A 20060-nucleotide genomic window follows, 5' to 3' on the forward strand; every position below is an offset into this window, starting at 1 on the left:
TTGCAGCTGCAGCATTTCTCACATAGTCACCCTCCATGTCGTTCACTTATATACCCACCCATCATACCCCTTTTGACCAAATAGAAGAACCACACAGGTTTTTGCCCCCAAATGCAGGTTTACCTACTATTCTCAAATCTAAGTCATGATTATTTTTCTGAGTTGTGTTGTATCTCTGTCCATATTAAGACTTCTATGTGTGGTACTTTCCACACCATGATCAGTAAATGGACACTTCAGATTGTCTTAACTGATTCTAGGTGTTAAGTCCAGGTTGATGGAAAGGTTAGGTGCTCATTTAGTAGCCTGGCCCAAACTGAACTCCAGGAAACACACACGATGAGCACTGTATGCTGAACTAGTGTGCTGATTCTAAGAAGAGCCTGATAAAACGAACAAAGGTTTTTCCTTTGACTAGCTGCTGCCAAGGACATGTGCATTTATCATCAACATGAGGGGTCAGAAAGAGCTCACATGTTTTATCCACCCAACTTTGCTACAGGGAAAAAGACAAACTTTGTGTGGGTGGAGGCAAAATGAAATGTTCAGAGATGCCTCATGGGAATGAGGGTGACATCATTCAGTCATCAAGTACTGCTTGTATTCCAACACAACCTGCCCTTTTCGGTACATACTATACCACACCCCACTTATTCAGGGTCCAGCAAATTGTGGACGTTTTTTTAAAAACAGGTTTTCTTTTTAAGTTTATTTTGAGAGAGAGACAGTGCAAATGGGGTAGGACAGAGAGAGAGGCGCAGGGCTCGAACTCACAAACTAGGAGATTATGACTTGAGCCGAAATCAAGTCAGACGCTCAAATGACTGTGCCACTCAGGCTCCCCAATTGTGGATATTTTAATCTGTGGGCCTTTGCTGGTTCTATCCCGTCTGCTTGGAATGCGCTTCTACATTGCAGAACTCTTTTGAGACTGAGGTCAAAGGTTAGCTCCCCCTGTGAACCCCTGCTCCTTTAACATTGTGTTTAAGCAACTATTTTAAATATCTTTAAAGGTTAGGTTTTCTTAGCGTAGGTCTGTAGGTCACTATGACTAGGCTCTGGACTAGGTTCCTGGAGTTGTCTGGGAACTCTGTGCGTCTGTGCCTGTGTGCATTACTGTGGAGGGGGGAAGGTCAGAACCACCAATTTCTTATGTGTCTCTCCGATGAGTTCCTTGAGGGCAAGGGTCACATCTTTTTCATCTTTGACTCTTCAGCAATGATCCACAATGGACACTCATAACTGTGGCAGAAGGCTGTTAGTGACCCACAGAGGCAACATTTCACAGGCAGAGAAAAGAGGATGGTTTAATTGGTAGAGTCAAGAGTTGTTGGTTCTTGATTACAGTGTTCAACATGCAAATTACATTCGCCTCTTGGTACAGAAATGGCACCCTGCCACTTCCCTGGGACAGTTAATCCAGACAGAATGATTCCTAGGTCGCCCTTAACTACATGTCTGCCAGCAATTGCCCTTTCTCCCTTCTTACAGCGATATGCAAACTCTTACCCAGAATAACTGGGAAATGAGGTCTTTTGTTCAACTGAGTAGCCATATTCGGTACAGCACTGTGGATCTGTCAACGGATTTGATATGTTCTGAACTCCAGCTCAAGACCTCATATTATGTAACCTATCTTTGATGATCCCAAAGGCACTTGAGAATCCGGCAGTGTCTCAGTGTCGCCGATTTTCACCGGACAGTGTTAAAGAGATAGAAGGCTGGCTAAGTCTGTCCTAGCCCTGGGTATTCAATCTGCAAAGAGCTTATTTGAATCAGGTTTTGACATGTTTGCTGTCTATGTCACTCTGTAGGCTCAAAATGGAACAACACAGGAAGCTTTCACTTTGCTCATCCATAGCTCCTAAATTTTCAGTAATGAAAATGTATTATTTGTGTAAAGAAAGTTGTACAAATACTAACAAAAAATTAAAGGTAAAACACAGGGTGTTTGGATCCCAAGAAAACAAGCGCTCACTGTGGTCAGAAGTCAGGCTGATTGCACTTAATAACTAGGTATAATTGACAATGCTTTTTCCAAAGACTGAAGTTTCGCTAAGTTTTATATATTATTACTAGCTTGAGTATTCCCCCTTTGACTTTCATTACTAGAGTCATCAGAAGGAAAATGTAAAACATTTTAAAAACAGCTGTTTCTGGGCAAGTCATCCAGCACAGACTCCTCAAATCTCTAGTTTCAGACATACAGGGGAACCCGGCTCAGACAAGAACAATTCTTGCTGCACACCTGCCAGCTCATGCATCTTCCTTTTTATTCCGAGAGGCTCCAGCTCAAACCAAAGTTACAAAGTCAAGCACTACTCTGAGTTCCTGATACAGCAAATCCCTGCTTGGTCTTCAAAAAATAGAGGTCTGTAATTCCTTTTTGAACATGCCTTCGAAGTGGAGGTCTTTGGCCATGAGCTCCTCTTCGACATCATCTAGTGCCCACTGGTGATCCGTCAGCTCCAAAGCTTCCCACTCTGTCTGCAAAGGAAGAGGACACCAGGGCAGGGAGAGGAGGGCTGTTACTAAGAGCAGTGCTGACCTGGGAGCATCTATTCCGCCTAGCAGCTGGACTAAGCTATTTGCACGTATAAACTCATTTAATCCTATGAGGTAGATACTGCTAATTGCCCCGTCTGCCTCCATGCTCAATTTATAGGTGAAGAGAATAAGGCTAAAATAGGAAAAATAATTTGTCTAAGTGAGTAACCGATTACATTTTTTTTCCATTTTTTTTTTTTTTTTAACGTTTATTTATTTTGGGGACAGAGAGAGGCAGAGCATGAACGGGGGAGGGACAGAGAGAGAGTGGGAGACACAGAATCGGAAACAGGCTCCAGGCTCCGAGCCATCAGCCCAGAGCCCGACGCGGGGCTCGAACTCACGGACCGCGAGATCGTGACCTGGCTGAAGTCGGACGCTTAACCGACTGCGCCACCCAGGCGCGCCCATTTTTTTTCCATTTTTAAAATTTACTTTATTTATTTATTTTGAGAGAGAGCGAGAGCGCAACTAGTGCTTTACTTTCTGTATCTTTGGATTCATGTATTCAGGATAGAATATGTGGCCTTTTCTTACTGGTTTCTTTCACTTGGGATGTTTTCAAGGCTCCTTCCTGTTGTAGCAAGTATCAGTACTTCATTCCTTTTTAAGACTAAATATTTCATTGAATACTTCCATTGTACATACACTGTACTATTATTCCCAAATGTTTCATTTTGTTTATGTGTTCATAAGATGACGGTACATGTGCATTGTTTCTACTCTTGGAATATTATTGTTAGTGCTCTGAACTTTTCTTTTCTTTTCTTTTTTTTTTTTTTAAGATTTTATTTTAGGGGCACCTGGGTGGCTCAGTCAGTTAAGCGTCTGACTTTGGCTCAGGTCATGATTTCACCGTTTGTGGGTTCAAGCCCTACATCGGGCTCTGTGCTGGCAGCTCAGAGCCTGGAGTCTGCTTCGGATTCTGTGTCTCCCTCTCTCTGCTTCTCCCCTGATTGCACGGACTCTTTCTCTCTCAAAAATAAACATTAAAAAAAAAAGATTTTTTTGTTTTAATTTTATTCATTTTATTTTTTTAAGTTTATTTATTTAGAGAGAGAGCAAGTAAGCACATGATACAAGCAGGAGAGGGATAGAGAGGGAGAGAAAGAAGCCCAAGCAGGCTTTCTGTGGCCAATGCAGAGCCTGATGTGGGGCTCAATCCCACAACCCTAGGACCATGACTTGAGCCAAAATCAAGAGCTGGCCGCTCAATTGACTGAGTCACCCAGGTGCCCCTAAGACTTTATTTTTAAGTAATCTCTATACCCAACATGGGGCTTGAACCCACAACTTTGAGATCAAGAGTTGCATGCTCCACTAACTCCAGGTGCCCTTAGGAGTTTGTGTGGACATAGGTTTTCAATTGCCTTGGTTATTTACCTAAGTGTGAAATTGCTGGGTCATATGGTAGCTACGTATAACTTTTTTAGGAAAGGTTAAAACTGCTTTCCAAAGTGGCTGCACCATTCCCAGCAAGTAGGACAGTTCCAATTTCTCCACATCCTTGTCAATACCTGTTAGTGTCCATCTGTTTTTATTATAACCATGGAGTGAGTGTGAAGTAATATCTCCTTGTGGTTTTGATTTGCATTTCTCCAGTGGCTAACAATGTTGAGCATGCTTTCATGAGATTATTGGGTATTTATATAATTTCTTTGGAGAAATGCTTATTCAAAACTTTTGCCCCCTTTTAAACTGGGTTGTCTTTTTATTGTTGAGTTCTAAGAGTTCTTTATTCTGAATACTAGACCCTTATTAGAGATATGATTCGTAAACATTTTCTCTGATACTCTTCTTTCTCTTAATGGTGTCCTTTGAAGTACAAAAGTTTTCATTTTGACCCAGTTCCATTTACCTGCTTTTCCTTTTGTTGCTTGTGCTGTTAATGTTACAACTAAGAAGTCACTGCCTAATCCAGCATCACAAACATTTTACACCTACATTTTCTTCTAAGGGTTTTATGGTTTTAGCTCTTACATTTAGGTCTTTGACCATTCAAAGTTTTTCCTTTTTTTTATTGTGGCAAGAAAGATATGTAACATAAAATTTGCCACTTCTAACCTTTGTAAGTATACAATTCAATGGCATTAATTACATCCACAATGTTGTGCAACCATCATCACTATGTATTTCCAAATTTTTCCATCCCCTGAAACAGAAACTCTGTACCCATTAAGCAGTTAAGACTGTTCTCTCCCCCACGGAACTGTCTTGGCACCTCTGTCAAAAGTCAATTGATATTAAATGTAGGGGTTTATTTCAATTCTATTCCATTGATCTGTATGTCTATCCTTATGCCTGTCCCACAAAGTCTTGATTATTGTAGCTCTGAAGTAGGTTTTAAAATGAAGAAGTATGAGTCTTCCAACTTTGTTCATATTAAATGCTAGTTGGGCTATTCTGGGTCTCTTGCATTTCCATGTGTATTTCAGGATCAGCCTGTCAATTTCTGCAAGAAAGGCAGGTGGAATTTGGATAGGGATTGTATTGAATTTGTAGATCAATTTTGGGAGTACTGCCATCTGGATAATATTAAGTCTTCTAATCCATGAACGTGGGTGTCTTTCCGTTCATTCAGGTCTTTAAATTCTTTCAGCAATGCTTTGTAATGTCACTATACAAATCTGTCTTTCTTCTGTTAAGTTTGTTCCTAAGTATTTTATCCTTTTTGAAACTATTGTAAATGGAACTGTTTTCTTAATTTCATTTTCAGATTCTTTATTACCAGTGTGTATAAATACAACTGTTTTTTTTAACTTTTTAATTAGAAGTTAAAAAAATTTTTTTTAAGTTTATTTATTTATTTTGAGAGAGACAGAGAGAGCACAAGTAGGGAAAGGTCAGAGAGAAACGGGGACAGAGGATATAAAGCAGGCTCTGTGCTGACAGCAGACAGCCTGATGTGGGGCCTGAACTCACAAACCATGAGATCATGACCTGAGCTAAAGTCAGATGCTTAACTGACTGAGCCACCCAGGGGCCCCTTAATACAACTGAATTTTTGCATATTTATTTTGCATCTTCTAAAACCTTGTTGGACTTGTTTGTTACCTCTAATAGTTTACCTTGGGGGCTCCTTACAATAGTCTGTATAAAAGACAATGTTATCTGCAAATGGAGGTAGTTTTCTTCTTTCTTTAAAAAAAATTTTTTTTTAATGTTTATTCATTTTTGAGAGAGACAGACGTGAGCAGGGGAGGGTCAGAGAGACAGGAAGACACAGAATCTGAAGCAGGGTCCAGGCTCTGAGCTGTTAGCACAGAGCCCAATACGGGGCCTGAACTCATGAACCATGAGGTCATGACCTGAGCCGAAATTGGATGCTCAACCGATTGAGCCACCCAGGCGCCCCTCTTCTTCCTTTGTAACGTGGATGTCTTTTATTTCTTTTTCTTGCCTAACTGCCCTGGCTAGATCATCCAGCACAATGTTGAACAGAAGTGGCAGGAGTGGATGTACCTATCTTGTCCCTAATTGTTGGGGAAAAGCTGTTAGTGTTTCACCAGAGTTAGCTGTGGGTTTTTCATTAGATGCCTTTCATAGAGATGAGCAACTTCTCTTCTATTTCTAGTTTGTTTGTTTTGTTTGTTTGTTTTTTAAATTTATTTATGTTGAGAGAGAGAGCCCAAGCAGGGGAGGGGCAGAGAGAGAGGGAAAGAAAGAGAGAGGGAAAGAAAGACAGAATCCCAAGCAGGCTCCACACTGCCTGCTGTAGGGCTCAATTCCACAAACCGTTGAGATCATGACCTGAGCTGAAATCAAGAGTTGGACGCTTAACTAACTGAGCCCCCCATTTCTAGTATTTACCATGAAAAATTAGTGATATTTTTCTGTACAAAAATTATACTGGATATATATACTGGATATATTCCAGAGTCATTTCATGAAAAGGCTGTAAGTATCGATTTTTTTTTTTTTTTTTTTTAAATTTTTTTTCCAACGTTCATTTATTTTTGGGACAGAGAGAGACAGAGCATGAACGGGGGAGGGGCAGAGAGAGAGGGAGACACAGAATCAGAAACAGGCTCCAGGCTCTGAGCCATCAGCCCAGAGCCCGACGCGGGGCTCGAACTCATGGACCGCGAGATCGTGACCTGGCTGAAGTCGGACGCTTAACCGACTGCGCCACCCAGGCGCCCCTATCGATTTTTTTTTAAATGAAATTTATATCTGATGTCCACAGGGTCCAAACAGTTCAAAATATTCTAAAAGTCTACCTGCTGCCTCTGAAAGGACTATTTTTACAGCTTCATTTACAGTGTGGGTTAAATTTGTGTGAACATTTAAAAATTAGTAAAAGTACCAAGAATCTCCAATTCGCTTAACAGCTGACTGTCTCAGGAACAAGAAACATGTAAACTTTTTAAAATACATTTTTTTGCTAAATTTAAATTTAAATTTAAATGATGGAACCACACACACTACACTCACTTCAGGGAACTTATCTTTAAAGTAACTGTCTGGTAATGCCTTTCAGAGCTTCAGTGAAGCTAGAAGGTGGTGTAAGTGTACCTTGAAAGCTTTGTTGGTGTCTGCAGGCATGGCCATGGCTGCTCCAGTCATCTGCTCCTGCATCATCCGTGACTGGTCAGCGGCTGCAGGGTAAGATACACCTACATGAGTGCCAGGGTTCAGCAAGCACCCAGCACCCTCAGGGAAGAACGGCCCTTACACAATACTTGCAGCTGCTCAGTGGTGTGTTAGAGAACCACACTGGCTATGTGACCTAAGGAAAGTCACTTACCTCTCCTGAAAAATGGGCAGGGGAATAACAGAAGATAACCAAAGGAAGTGCTAAACTTTCTTTCAAATTTAAACAATAACAACATCTATCAGTTATTGAGCAACTACTTCATGTCAGGAGTGCTTTACATAGTCTACCTCATCTCCTAACAACCTACCCTGAAATTACTTATTAAGGTCTCTAAGGTACAAACAGGCAGAGGATTAGAGTGGTTAAGTAACTTGCCCGAGGTCCCAGCCATTAAACAGGAGAGCCAGGATTGGTGTTGGCAAGAACGCAGGTCAATGAACCAACTGGCCAAACCAGGCCTTCTTTCAGCTTCAGCTTACAGGCTTGCATCACTGGTCCTGGATTCCTCACATGAGGGTATCAGACTTCAGGGAACTAAATATTGTCCCTGTGATTGCCACAGAGAGTTCAGATCTTCAGGTGACCCTGGATTTTTATTCTTTTTTTTTAAGATTTTATTTTTGAGTCATCTTTATACCCAACGTGGGTCTTAAACTTAACAACCCTGAGATCAAGAGTCACATGCTCCACCGCCTGAGCTCCCCAGGCACCCTGACCCTGGAATTTTTAAGACTCTTGTAGGATACCTTAGAAACTTAAGAATAAGTTTAAGGAGTGAAGTATTGTACTGAACTATGTCAACAAATAGTACAAACTATGTGAGTCTTCTGGCCCTGGTGTGAATGATTCGTCTATCAAAATATTTGCTTATTAAACCCAACGTATTTCTTACCATTATCTTGGCCCAGAATCAGAGAGTAAATGCTCCGAAGCCCAAAGACATTGAGGAAGTACCAAGATGCAGAACTCACCCTAGAGAGTAAAAGTGAAACAACGTAGGGAGTTATTTTAGCATTAACATAGTTCACACTTTTCTATCACCCAAAGAGTATACAAAGAAATCAGAGAATGTAAAGAAATCATTTGGGGTAGGTAACAGTTGGCATAATCCACCCCTGGCATTTTGAGTGGAGTTTCAATGAGAAAAACCAAAAACCTATTCCAGTGAAGTGTGCAAATTACAAATCTTGTTCTTCAGGCAACACCACTTTTAGATTTTGGTTTGTGTTTTTATAAAGGAAAGAAAGTTCTTACCAGGATGCATCTAATGTGAGTAGTTCAATTCCTTGCTGTAGCATAGGTTTAAAACGGAGGGTCAGTGGAAATGGGACTTTGGCTGCAGAAAAGAGAGAAAAAGTTCACAATCCCTCCTTGCTTTTTTAAGAATAGTTTAAGTGTGGATGCATGTAATCTTTCCTTGATGAGGTGGGAACTCTGTACCATACACAGTTTGGAAAATGATTTCTACCAGGAAATTTGTGTCAATTTCTGAAAAAATAACTGTCAGATGTCACTCTGTTATAGTTCCTTGAACACCAGCTTCTCCAATGCTTGTGAAGCAGGGACTCTGAGCTATGACCTACAATCAGAAAAGAAACTTGCACTAATCTGTTAAACCCAAATTGGAACATGTACACATAGAGAACTATGTTACTAAGAAACAAAATTGATTCAAAAAAATTATAAACAAAGACAAACAACTCACCCCAACACCTAGAAAATAAAGTCAAAACATGCTTCCCTTCATCCTATTTAACTAGAATTAATTTTGGATACAAACGAGCAAGCCATTTGTTTAAATTCCTATTTGAAAAAGCATCCATATCATGAACTTACCATGAGTTTGGAATAAGAGACAAAAAATCACAGGATATTAAATTTTTTTATTCAAAGAATGTGATTAGTTTCCAATAGAGAATATGGGGCCCATTATATTAGTGTCTCAACAGCACTGGGATTTCTCTGAACAAGGACATGGGAAAGGATCATAGATGAAGTAAACCTGAAGTATTCTGGGTCTATAACTTACTTGTGACAAAGCCTGAGAATGTCATGTTGATCCATCCACCAATAAGAATCATAGGGAGAACATTTGTTACATTGCCTTTCATCATGTCTGTGAGCATAGTGGGATCTATAACAAAAACAAGAGACCACTACATTTTATGACTGTCGACAAAGACTTCTTCCTGATTTTGTGTAAATTTTATTTTTTTAAATGTTTATTTATTTAAGTAATCTCTACACCCACCGTGGGGCACAAACTCATGACCCTGAGATCAAGAGTCACAGGCTCCTCTGACTGAGCCAGCAGGTGCCCCTTAATTTATTTGATAATTAAAGTAATACACAAGTTCAATGTAAAAAAGTCAAATGACATGGAAACATAAGATTTAGACAGTTTCTCTGAGCCCACTCTCTAAACACTTTTAACTGTCTGTTGCATATATCTTTCCATCTTTATACATACATATATAAAATATGCACATATATGTACATACACGATAGTTTCTCTCTATATATACACAGTTAAAGGATACTATGCTTAAATTCTACTCCTTAATTTTGAAAAGATAAATATATTGTGACTGGTATAATGTCCCTCTCTTACTGTTTTCAGTGTCTTCATAGGAGTCTACTGTGTGTGGTCACACTACTTTTGGGTGGATCTATAGGTTATTTCTAATTTTTTTCTTTTTTGCAATAAACACTGTTGCCAACAACTACCTAGTACATAAATCTGCATGTTTATGTAAGTGTTTCTGTAAGAGAAACTCTTAGAAGAATTTCTGGGTCAAGGGGTTTGAACATTTAAAATTGACAGATACTGTCAGACTGTCTTTCAACAATAGTGAGAGGGCCTGACTTCCCATGACCTTGACAGTAGCAGCTTTGTCAAGCTTTCGATCTTTGCCAGTTTAACAGTCTAAAAAGGACATCTTGTTCTAATTTTCATCCTGTGGATTTTAGCGAAGTCAAGTATCTTTTCACACATGTAAAGGTCTTGTTTCTTATGGGTTTTCTAAGAGATTTATTAAAATCAATTCCAGTACCTTCTGTCTGGGTTTCTTACCTAGAGAAATGGGTATTAAAATGCGAGAACAGCCAATACAGAATAATAAATTATTCTGTTTTACTTTAAAAGTGCTATATTTTTTCACATGACTGGGATGAGTGGAAGAAATCTGTGAGAGCAAAAACTGTAGGGTGGGCCAAGCAATCATGTCTGACAAAGAAATGGCTGGGCTGGGGGAGTGGTAAGAGCTCCTCCTCATTCAGGCAGAAGCCGGGTGGCCATCTGTCAGCAACAGGATCCAGGCACTGGGTGGGAGCTGGGACTGGGATGCTTTTCCGACTCTGCTCCGCAGAGCCCTGGGTCCTGGGGAACAGCAAAGGGAAGAAGACACAGGGACGGTGGCTCTAGCCTCCTCACCCCCAGACGAGAGCTCTTTTTAAAAAATCCACTTTATACACTGGGGTTCCCAGAAGATTTATTTGAAAAAGAGAACTCCACTTGCATAGGTTCCCCATACTAGATATCTCTAAGGTCCCTTAGATTACTACCTTACACAATTTAACATTTCAATAAATCAGCATCCTCCCTCCCCTCCCCCCAACTCATGTTAAGTATCTTCCTTAATGACAGAAGGAATCAACATACCAGTCATAGGAGAAGGAGGCACTACCTTCCTTTTAGTTTTTTTGAAAAATCCATCCTCTGGGTTGTTGAAGTAATATTTTCGTGTCAAGAAAGACTAGTAGAAAAGAGAGCTTTTTAAGTTTTAAAACTGTGACATAGCAAACTGTCAAATTATTCCCCAGAGGTTGAGTCAGAAGGCCTTTGGAATAGGCTGTTGCACTCAGAGCTGGCAGCCAACCTGACACTTTAGCTGAGTCACATTTAAAAACAATTTCCTAAGAAGGGTGAGGTCACAATGACAGTAGACACCACCAGACCACAGCTTAATTACAGATTTGCCAGACTTCAGCTTTCCCCAAAGAGTCCCCTTATAAAACATTCAGATATCTACTGCCCTCAACAGTGAATTGGGGAGCTTTTAATAAAAGATAAGTGAGTACCTGTTTGGGAATGTATTTTCCATTTTCCCTGAGGACTCTGCTTCGAATTAGGACTTGACTGAAAAATACAACCAAGACAATGAGATTTTTAAAACCGAAACACTAGAAGAAAACGAGAGAATAAAAGTAGACCTATTTAAACACAAGAGAGGGCCTATTTGGCAACAGTCCTGTGGGAACACTTGTCAAAATACGAGTGTCCTTAAAACCAATATAACATATTTAACCCAACAATTAGGTTTTCAAAGAAGCATTTTTCAGAAGTCACAGTGTTCATGACTAAAGATTTCTTAGGAAGACACATTTGGAACATCACACTCTGCTCTTTCTTCCTTTATAATAAGCTAAGAAGGAACTTTCTCTGAGTGAAAAAGAGTAACAGTTGGATGCTCCTCAGAAGATGTGAGGGCAGGAGGAAGGAGGAAGGGTGAAGATAAAAGAACAAACTTTTTAAAGCCTACAGAGACATGACTACAGGATTTGACAGGGTTGCTATCTGACAGACAACAAATAGAAGAAATTCCATCACAATTCAGACTGCTAGTAAACTCTCAATAAACGTTTCCTGAATTAGTACATCATTTGGTGATTTCTGAATATAAAATCATTAAAGATAATAGAATAATAGACAGTGATACAAATGGGTGGTGCTAAGATACACATACCATACAGAACAGAGATCAAAATACTAATGTTGGCTAGGTTTTCAAAAGTTGTTTTATTGGGGGGAAAAAACCTCAAGTTAATGGAAATCCTTCTTGAAAAGTGAAAAAAAAGCAGACAGAAATGAACAAAATGAAAACTGTATGCCTGGTTTTCTCTCTCCTCCTTAGGTGTTTTATTTGTTTGTTTTGTTTTGTGCAAAAAAGGTGATTTTGTTAAAGCACAGGATAGGACCAGTGGGCAGAAAAGACCTGCTCTCTCTCCTCCTTAGTATAAACCACCTGCTCTAATCAGTCAGTCAGTCCCCTTAGGGTCCCCTTGTCACCATATACATATTCTAGCCTCTCCATCTGCTGGGAATGCTCTAGTGCCACTCTCCTTCAGGAGTTCTACCCCATTATGTTAACACCTTCTTCAAGTCCCACCTTCTCCATGAAACTGCCTGGTGCCCTCATGGAATTCTCTCTGGTCTTCCTCCTCTTGACTTCATTGGCTCTATACCCAGGCCTACAGAGGTGACATGTAATATGTTCTGTCCCTGGGAGCTAATCTAAAGCTACTCCAAGTGTGGCCTACGTACCAATGCTGGTCTGTGACGAGGTTAAGTGCAGACATTGAGAGTAAGTGTTTAGAAACTTTTATAGGGGCGCCTGGGTGGCTCAGTTGGTTGAGCATTTGATGCTTGATTTCGGCTTGGGTCATGATCCCAGGGTCGTGGGATTGAATCCCATGTTGGGCTCTGTGCTGAGTGTGGAACCTGCATGGGATTCTCTCTCTGTCTCCCTCTGTCCTTCTCCCCCGCTTGTGCACCTGTGTGCTCTCTAAAATAAAAAAAGAAAAAACCCAAAACCAAAAAAACATGTTAAAAAAAACCTTTACAGTAATTTGTTATTCCACAACATCCAAATATATACTAAAATATCTTACAAAAGCACCAGTCTATGATCGATTGGAAATCAAAAAATCAAAAAACTGGACCTTCACTGATGTTTAGGCAGCACTGAGTCTAGAGTAACAGTAAAAATTTAAGCTCTGGGGGCGCCTGGATGGCTCAGTTGGTTGAGCATCTGACTTCAACTCAGGTCATGATCTCGCAGTGCGGTGTTTCGAGCTATGCGTCGGGTTCTGTGCTGACAGCTGGGAGCCTGGAGCCTGCTTTGGATTCTGTGTCTCCCTCTCTCTCTGCCCCTCCCCTGCTCATGTGTGCGCCCGTGCGTGTGCACTCTCTCTCAAAAATAAATAAACATTAAAAAAAATTTAAGCTCTGGAGTTGGACAGATGGGTTCACATCCTGGCTCTGCCACTTATTAGCTATGTGATCTTGGGTGAGTCATTTAAATTCCCCATGTGTCCTTTCATATTCTGTACAACAACAGATTTATTCTTAGACAAATACTTTTTGAGCTTCTGAATGCCACGTACCATATTAAGTGCATGAACAACAGTGATCAAAAAGCAAATACCTCATAAAGGTTAAAGTCTAGTGGGAGAGAAAGACGTTGATCAAATAACCATAAGAATAAATGTGAAATTCCCGTTATGTTCTAGGAAGGAGAGATGGATATGATGGGAGTGTATAATACAGGGATTTGATCAAGTCTAGGAAGTCAGGGTCTGAAAAAAAACTTTGATGAGGATGTATGACTAAGTTGGAATCTTAAGGATGACTAGAGATTACCTTGGCAAAGTGCTGGAGGGAACGGCATGGACAAAAGCCCTGAGGCAGGCATAAGCACTATGTCTTTGAGGACCTGAGAAAAGGCCACATGGCTAGGAGAAAGAGAACTACAGAAAACATGGTGAAAATGAGACTTGAGAGATACACAAGAGCCACACTATACATAAGGCCACATGGGTCCCACTGTATTTTTTTAATTGTGGCAAAAAATACATAATATAAAATTTACCAATGTAATCATATTTAAACACAAAGTTCAGTAGTACATATACATATATAAACACAACGGAATATTATCAGGCACAAGAAAGGAGATCCCGCCATCTGCAACAACATGGTTGAAACTTGAGGGCATTATGCTAAGTGAAATTAGCCAGACAGAGAAAGACAAACACTGTATGATCTCACTTTTATATGGAATAAAAAAAAAAAAAAGTCAAAAAGAAAATAGAATGGTGGTTACTGGGGGCTGAGGGAGATGGACAGATGCTGGCCAAAAGGTACAGTTAGAAGATGAGTAAGCTCTGGGGATTTAACATACAGTAGGGTGACTACAGTTCATAAAACTGTGTAATGTACTCGAAATTTACTAAAAGAGTAGACCTTAAGCATTCTCAACATCAATTAAAAAAAAAGTATGTGAGGTCATATATATGTTAATTAACTGGATTATGGTAATCAATTCAGAAAGTATATGTATGTCAAATTGTCATATTCTACATTTCACATAGCTGTAAAAAAACCCTGAAATTATGACATGCTACAATACAGATGAACCTTGAAAATGCTGTGCTAAGTAAAATAAGATGGGCACAGGGGGACAAATATTGTATGATTCCACTTACATAAGGTATCTAGAGTAGTCAAACTCATAAAGACAGAAAGAATGCTGGTTGCAGAAAGTGGGTGGAGACGGGATGGAAAGTTATTACTTAGTATGTTCAGAGTTTGTTTGGGATGATGGAAATACTGTGGAAGCGGATGACGGATGATGGCACAAGTGAAAATGTACTTAATGCCACTAAATTGTATACTTAAAAATAGTTAAAATGGTAAACTTTATGTTACGTATATTTTACCACAATTTAAAAAAAAGAGTGGGTACATGTCTGGCTCAGTTTGTGGAGCATGTAATTCTTTTTTTTTTTTTTAATTTTTTTTTGAATGTTTATTTTCGAAGGAAAGAGAGACAGAGTGTGAGCAGGAGGAGGGGCAGAGAGGGAGAATCTGAAACGGGTTCCAGGGTCCGAGCTGTCAATGCAGAGCCTGATGACGTGGGGCTCAAATTCACAAACTGTGAGATCATGACCTGAGCCAAAGTAGGTCGCCTAACCAATTGAGCCACACAGGCGCCCCATGTGGAGCATGTAATTCCTTATCTCAGGGTTTTGAGTTCGAGCCCCATGTTGCGTGTGGAGTACTTTAAAAAAAAAAAAAGGAGAAATACTGAGGATTTTAAACTGAGTTCTTCATATATGTTATTTTGTTTAAAGTGATTACCACTGTATTTGGCATATCCTAAGCACCAGGTTAATGGTATTTGTTATTTTTCTTTTGCATGTTTTATCACGTGGACTGAAACTCCCTGACAGTAGGGTCTTGACCTTGTCTTATCTTATACCCCACAGCATATGGTACAGCACAGGGCACATAACAGGTCATCAATAAAAACTTGTTCAGCGTAGATAATTCAGAACTTCTGCAGATACTGTGATCAAAGAAACTCAGGTACATCTCCTATACTTACACTGCTGAGCAATTTCATAGAATTGGGGTTAAAACCATGACCCTGAAGCATTTCAACCCTAAATCAAGGTAAACAAATTATCTTGTATATTCTAAACACTCACTTTCTCTGAGATCTGCAAATGCTACAAGACATTTTTAATTTTACATTTTTGCTGCTGGTTTTTTTTAAGTATTTACTTTTGAGACAGAGATGGACAGGGGGGAGGGGCAGAGAGAGAGGGAGACACAGAATCTAAAGCAGGCTCCAGGCTCTGTCAGCACAGAGCTGGACACGGGGCTTGAACTCACGAACCTGTGAGATCATGACCTGAGCCAAGGTCCGACGCTTAACCTCTGAGCCACCCAGGAGCCCCCATTTTTACTACTATTGAAAAATAAGTTCTCATACTGGTTATAAAGACAAAGTGGTTCTCTTGCATTGCTAATTTGTAATTGAAACACTTTTCTTAAAAGGAAGCTTTAGTTTTTAAAGTTGGTATTTCTCAAACTGGGGTTTAATCATATATTAAAGACCTGAGGTTTTTTTTTTTTTTTTCCTTTCCTAAGAGTCAGTATATTCTTTGAGCTTGAGCACCATTTTTTACATACATTCTATTCCTAACTATGTTCTAATATATTTTATCTATGTATCTTTCCATTTTGGTTTAATATATTTTAGAAAAATTTTAGTAAGTTTTGAGGCACTAAAAGCTTAATAACTTATGAAACCAAATGTCCCATTTTGTGACCATTCAGTCTAAAGGACACTTATACTGTATTTATCTATCTATTATATTTTAATGTTTATTTATTTTTGAGAGAGACAGGCACAAGAGGGGGAGGGGCACAGAGAGAGGGAGACACAGAATCTGAAGCAGGCTCCAGGCTTTGGCCTGTCAGACAGAGCCTAATGCAGGGGTTGAACTGAGAGATCATGACCTGAGCTGAAGTAGGATGCTTAAGTGACTAAGCCACAGAGGCGCCCCAACTTATACTGAGTTAGAGGAGTGTTTTACAACCAGAAAACACTTTGCCTTGGTTTTTGGCAGGTTTAGAACCAAGGGCTCAGCATTCTATCCGAGTTCAAAGGATAACTTGGTGGGGTACTATCACACCATGTCAGAACTAGCATGGTCTAGATATCTCACATAAAGGAAGGAATAATTATGACCAGAGATGTTTGAGTTTTCTCCAAGACAGTGGTCCTCCATGGGGATGGTACTGTCCTGTAGGTGGCCTTCTGGAAATCTGTCGAACTTTTTTTTTTTTAATGTTTAAAAGAATTTTTTTTTAATGTTTATTTATTTTTGACAGAGAGAGACAGAGCATGAGCGGGGGGGCGTGTGGGGGGGCAGAGAGAGAGAGGGAGACACAGAATCCGAAGCAGGCTCCAGGCTCTGAGCTGTCAGCACAGAGGCCGACACGGGGCTCAAACTCACAGAGTTTCAGCTCATGACCTGAGCTGAAGTGGGACGCTCAACCAACTGAGCCACCCAGACACCCCTAATGTTTTTATTTATTTTTGAAGGAGAGAGAGACAGAGCATGAGCGGGGGAGGAGCAGAGAGAGAGGGAGACATAGAATTTGAAGCAGAATCCAGGCTCTAAGCTGTCAGCACAGAGCCCGATGTGGGGCTCAAACTCACGAACTGTGAGATCATGACCTGAGCCGAAGTTGGACGCTTAACCGACTGAGCCACCCAGGCGCCCCTGTTGAACTTCTTTGATTGTCAAAATGATGGGGCAGAGAAGAAAGAACATGTAACTGTCATTTGTTTGTTAGAGGAAAGGGATGCTAAGTATTCCTCAATGCTGGAGACAGTTGTGCGATTCAAAGAACTGTCTCGTATCTCATACTATTTTGAATACCTCATCGAATTGCTTTTAATTATCTGAGCCTCAAACCTAATTCCATTTTTTTTCTTTTTTTTGGACAGGGGAAGGAGCAAGTGATTTTTATATATATTCAATTTCCAGGTATGCAACTACCAAGTATATATAGGGAAAATTGCACTTTGTTTTGTTCAGAACTTTATCAAGAGTAGTTCACCATTTAGTAAAATCACATCCAAAACACTGCCTTGTGTAGTATCTAAGTAGCTAACACACTGTATCAGCCTACAGTTGAACCTGTTCCACTTAAGGTGATTTTACAGTGAGGCGCATGCTGTGACTTTTGCATTACGCTTTTTAGGATCATTGTGAACAAGCACTTATGAAATAAAAATTAAATTAGTTTTATTTTATTGCTCCTTACTGTTACAACTAGAGCATTATGTCATTTTTGTTAGTGAAGCATAGTCGACACACAGTGTCACATTAGTTTCAGGTGTACAAAACAGTGATTTGACAACTCTGTACATTATGCTACGCTCAAATGTGCAGCTACCATAGGCCACCATACACCGCTATTACAATACCATTGACTATGCTGTATCTTTCATCCTTGTAACTTATTCTTTCCATAACTGGAAGCCTGTACTTCCCATTCCCCTTCACTCATGTTACTCATCCCCCATTTCCCTTCCCTCTGGCAACCATCAATTTGTTCTCTGTATTTATGGGTTTTTCTGTTTTTGTTTGCTCATTTGTTTTGTTTTTTAGATTCCACATATAAAGGAAATCATTTGGTAATTGTCTTTGTCTGACTTATTTCACTTAGCATATAATACCCTTTCGGTCCATCCATGTAGTCACAAACATTAGGTTGTTTTTTAAAAAAACATTTTTTTCTATAGATTGCATGAACTGTGAATTTCATCTTGGGCTAGAAAAAGGGGCTGTCGGTGTGCTATCATTCAAAACATCATTCTGAAATCACATAGTGAACCAAGAACAGAAAACCGGCAGAGAAGCTATGACAGCAGGAATTGTGGTTGAGAATCCAACTTAGAGAGTGAGACTGATTGGACTTCAAATACGGGCACAATATTCTGGTTATTTTGGAAAGGCTAATTAACTTCTCTGGCTTTCTTTTCTTCAACTGTAAAACTGGGTTCAGAATTATCTAAGTTGGGGTTATTGTGAGGATAAAATGAGAACAATTAAGGGGCGCCTGGGTGTTTCTGTGGGTTAAGCATCCAACTTTAGCTCAGATTATGATCTCACGGTTTGTGGGTTCAAGCCCCACATCAGGCTTTGCGCTGACAGTGCAGAGCTTGGTTGGGATTCTCTCTCTCCCTGTCTCTCAAAATATATAAACTTAAAAAAAAAAAAAAAAGAACAATTTATTGGTGTCAATAATAAACGTCATATTGCATCTTTCTATAGCCATCCTTTCTTTGGTGAACTAACTTCAGGTTATCTCTAGGAGATCGGTTCTCATCAGTTCTGAAACTGATGCCACAGGAAAATAATTGAAGTGGCTGCTGTGGTGTAGTGGAAAGAACTCCAGATTTGGGAACCAGAAAATTTGGCCTCAAGTCATGAATGTCACCCTTTGTGACCATGAAACCTCTTAAGCCTATGTCTCTGTAAAATGGGACAGCAGCATCTATCTCATAGAGTTGCTCTGAATTTTAAATAAGTTAATAAATGCAAGTGCTTAGCATGGGTAGAAATGTTGGTTTGTTATTATTCTCACCATAATTGGGAAGTACAACTGAAAATGATAAAGCAGTGCTTCCCAAACTTCAGTCACTCTCATTCCATGGTTATGATTTTTGTCTTATTTAGCACTTCTACTCTTAAAAAGTTAGTATTTTTTACGTGTCAACTTTTTCTACTTACATGTTTTAAAATAAATATCAAAATTGCCAACCAATGGAAAAACGGTATTAGTTGCCACAAATAGAACTTTTAACATAAATACAATGAAAACAAAATTTAATAAATTTTAGCAAGATACCACTGCCTGTGGAAAGTTCTGAGTCTGAGGCTTGCTCTTTCTTAAAATGGGAGATTAATAAGTGTTACGGAAGTGTTAAAGAAACAGCAACATTTACCTGGGACGGTCTCTGAAAATAATCACAACGATTGGCTGGAAAATGTTTTTTATTTTAATATGGAGGGGGCACACGTCTAGATTCCTAAAATCATCTCAAATTACCTCTCCCCACAGATAAATACTGTAATGAAGCACATGAGTAACAAGTTGCCTCTATTCTTGGAAGGGAAATGATAATTACAATCCCTCACATCTCTATGGCAGTTTTACATTTGCACAGCACTTGGTTACTTAATCTTAGCTGACCACCACAGTAGTTTGGTAAAACGGGTAGTATAAACACACCCACGTTCTATATAGTTCATAGATAAGAGGGTTAGCGACTGGCCTAACAACATTAACAGCAACAATTTTTTTGAGCACTTAATATGCCCCAAGCCCCGTACTAAAGGCTTTGTAGCCTTCATATAAAAGTTAATCCCCACGCCTGCTCTATGAGGCATGTTCCGTTATCCTCATTTTACAGATGACGAAAGTGAAACACAGAAGCAACACAGCCAAGGTCACCCAGCCAGAGGGAGCGCGATGTGAACCCGGACAAACTGATAAAACCCCTGTACTTTCTTGCCCAAGGTCACGGGGGAGTGAGGCCGCCGGAGAGGGAAGGCGCTGACCTGTCGGAGACTTGTTCCTGGGTGAGCTTCTTGTCACTCTGCAGCAGGATGGACACGTAGTGGCGGATCATGCCCACAAAGAAGGTGATAATAACGATGGGCAGGACCACCCAGAGGCGGATGTTGGAGTCGAGAAGCAGCTCTGGCCCCGCCATCTCACAGAGAGCCTGCTCCCACCAGGTGTAGCCGGGTTTCTTTTCCCCGAGGT

General features: G+C 40.0%; 1 protein-coding gene across 2 annotated transcripts; it reads right to left on the bottom strand.

Annotated features, from left to right (window-relative positions):
* Nucleotides 1-1280: 1280 nt before the first annotated feature.
* Nucleotides 1281-20007, bottom strand: EMC3 (ER membrane protein complex subunit 3). Of its 2 annotated transcripts, XM_045493758.1 has the most exons (8): nt 19853-20007; nt 11225-11282; nt 10806-10899; nt 9174-9278; nt 8399-8480; nt 8037-8116; nt 7063-7145; nt 1281-2487 (listed from the first exon to the last, which is right to left on the bottom strand). In XM_045493758.1, the coding sequence occupies exons 1-8, from the start codon at nt 20005-20007 to the stop codon at nt 2359-2361; spliced, it is 786 nt and encodes a 261-aa protein (XP_045349714.1). In that variant the 3' UTR covers nt 1281-2358. The 2 variants fall into 2 exon arrangements, with proteins under 2 accessions (XP_045349714.1, XP_045349715.1); XM_045493759.1 differs by lacking the exons at nt 11225-11282; nt 19853-20007 and adding an exon at nt 10218-10523.
* Between the last annotated feature and the right edge of the window lie 53 nt (nt 20008-20060).

Source organism: Leopardus geoffroyi, chromosome A2, assembly GCF_018350155.1.
Source record: "Leopardus geoffroyi isolate Oge1 chromosome A2, O.geoffroyi_Oge1_pat1.0, whole genome shotgun sequence".
In the NCBI taxonomy this organism is placed as follows: domain Eukaryota; kingdom Metazoa; phylum Chordata; class Mammalia; order Carnivora; family Felidae; genus Leopardus; species Leopardus geoffroyi.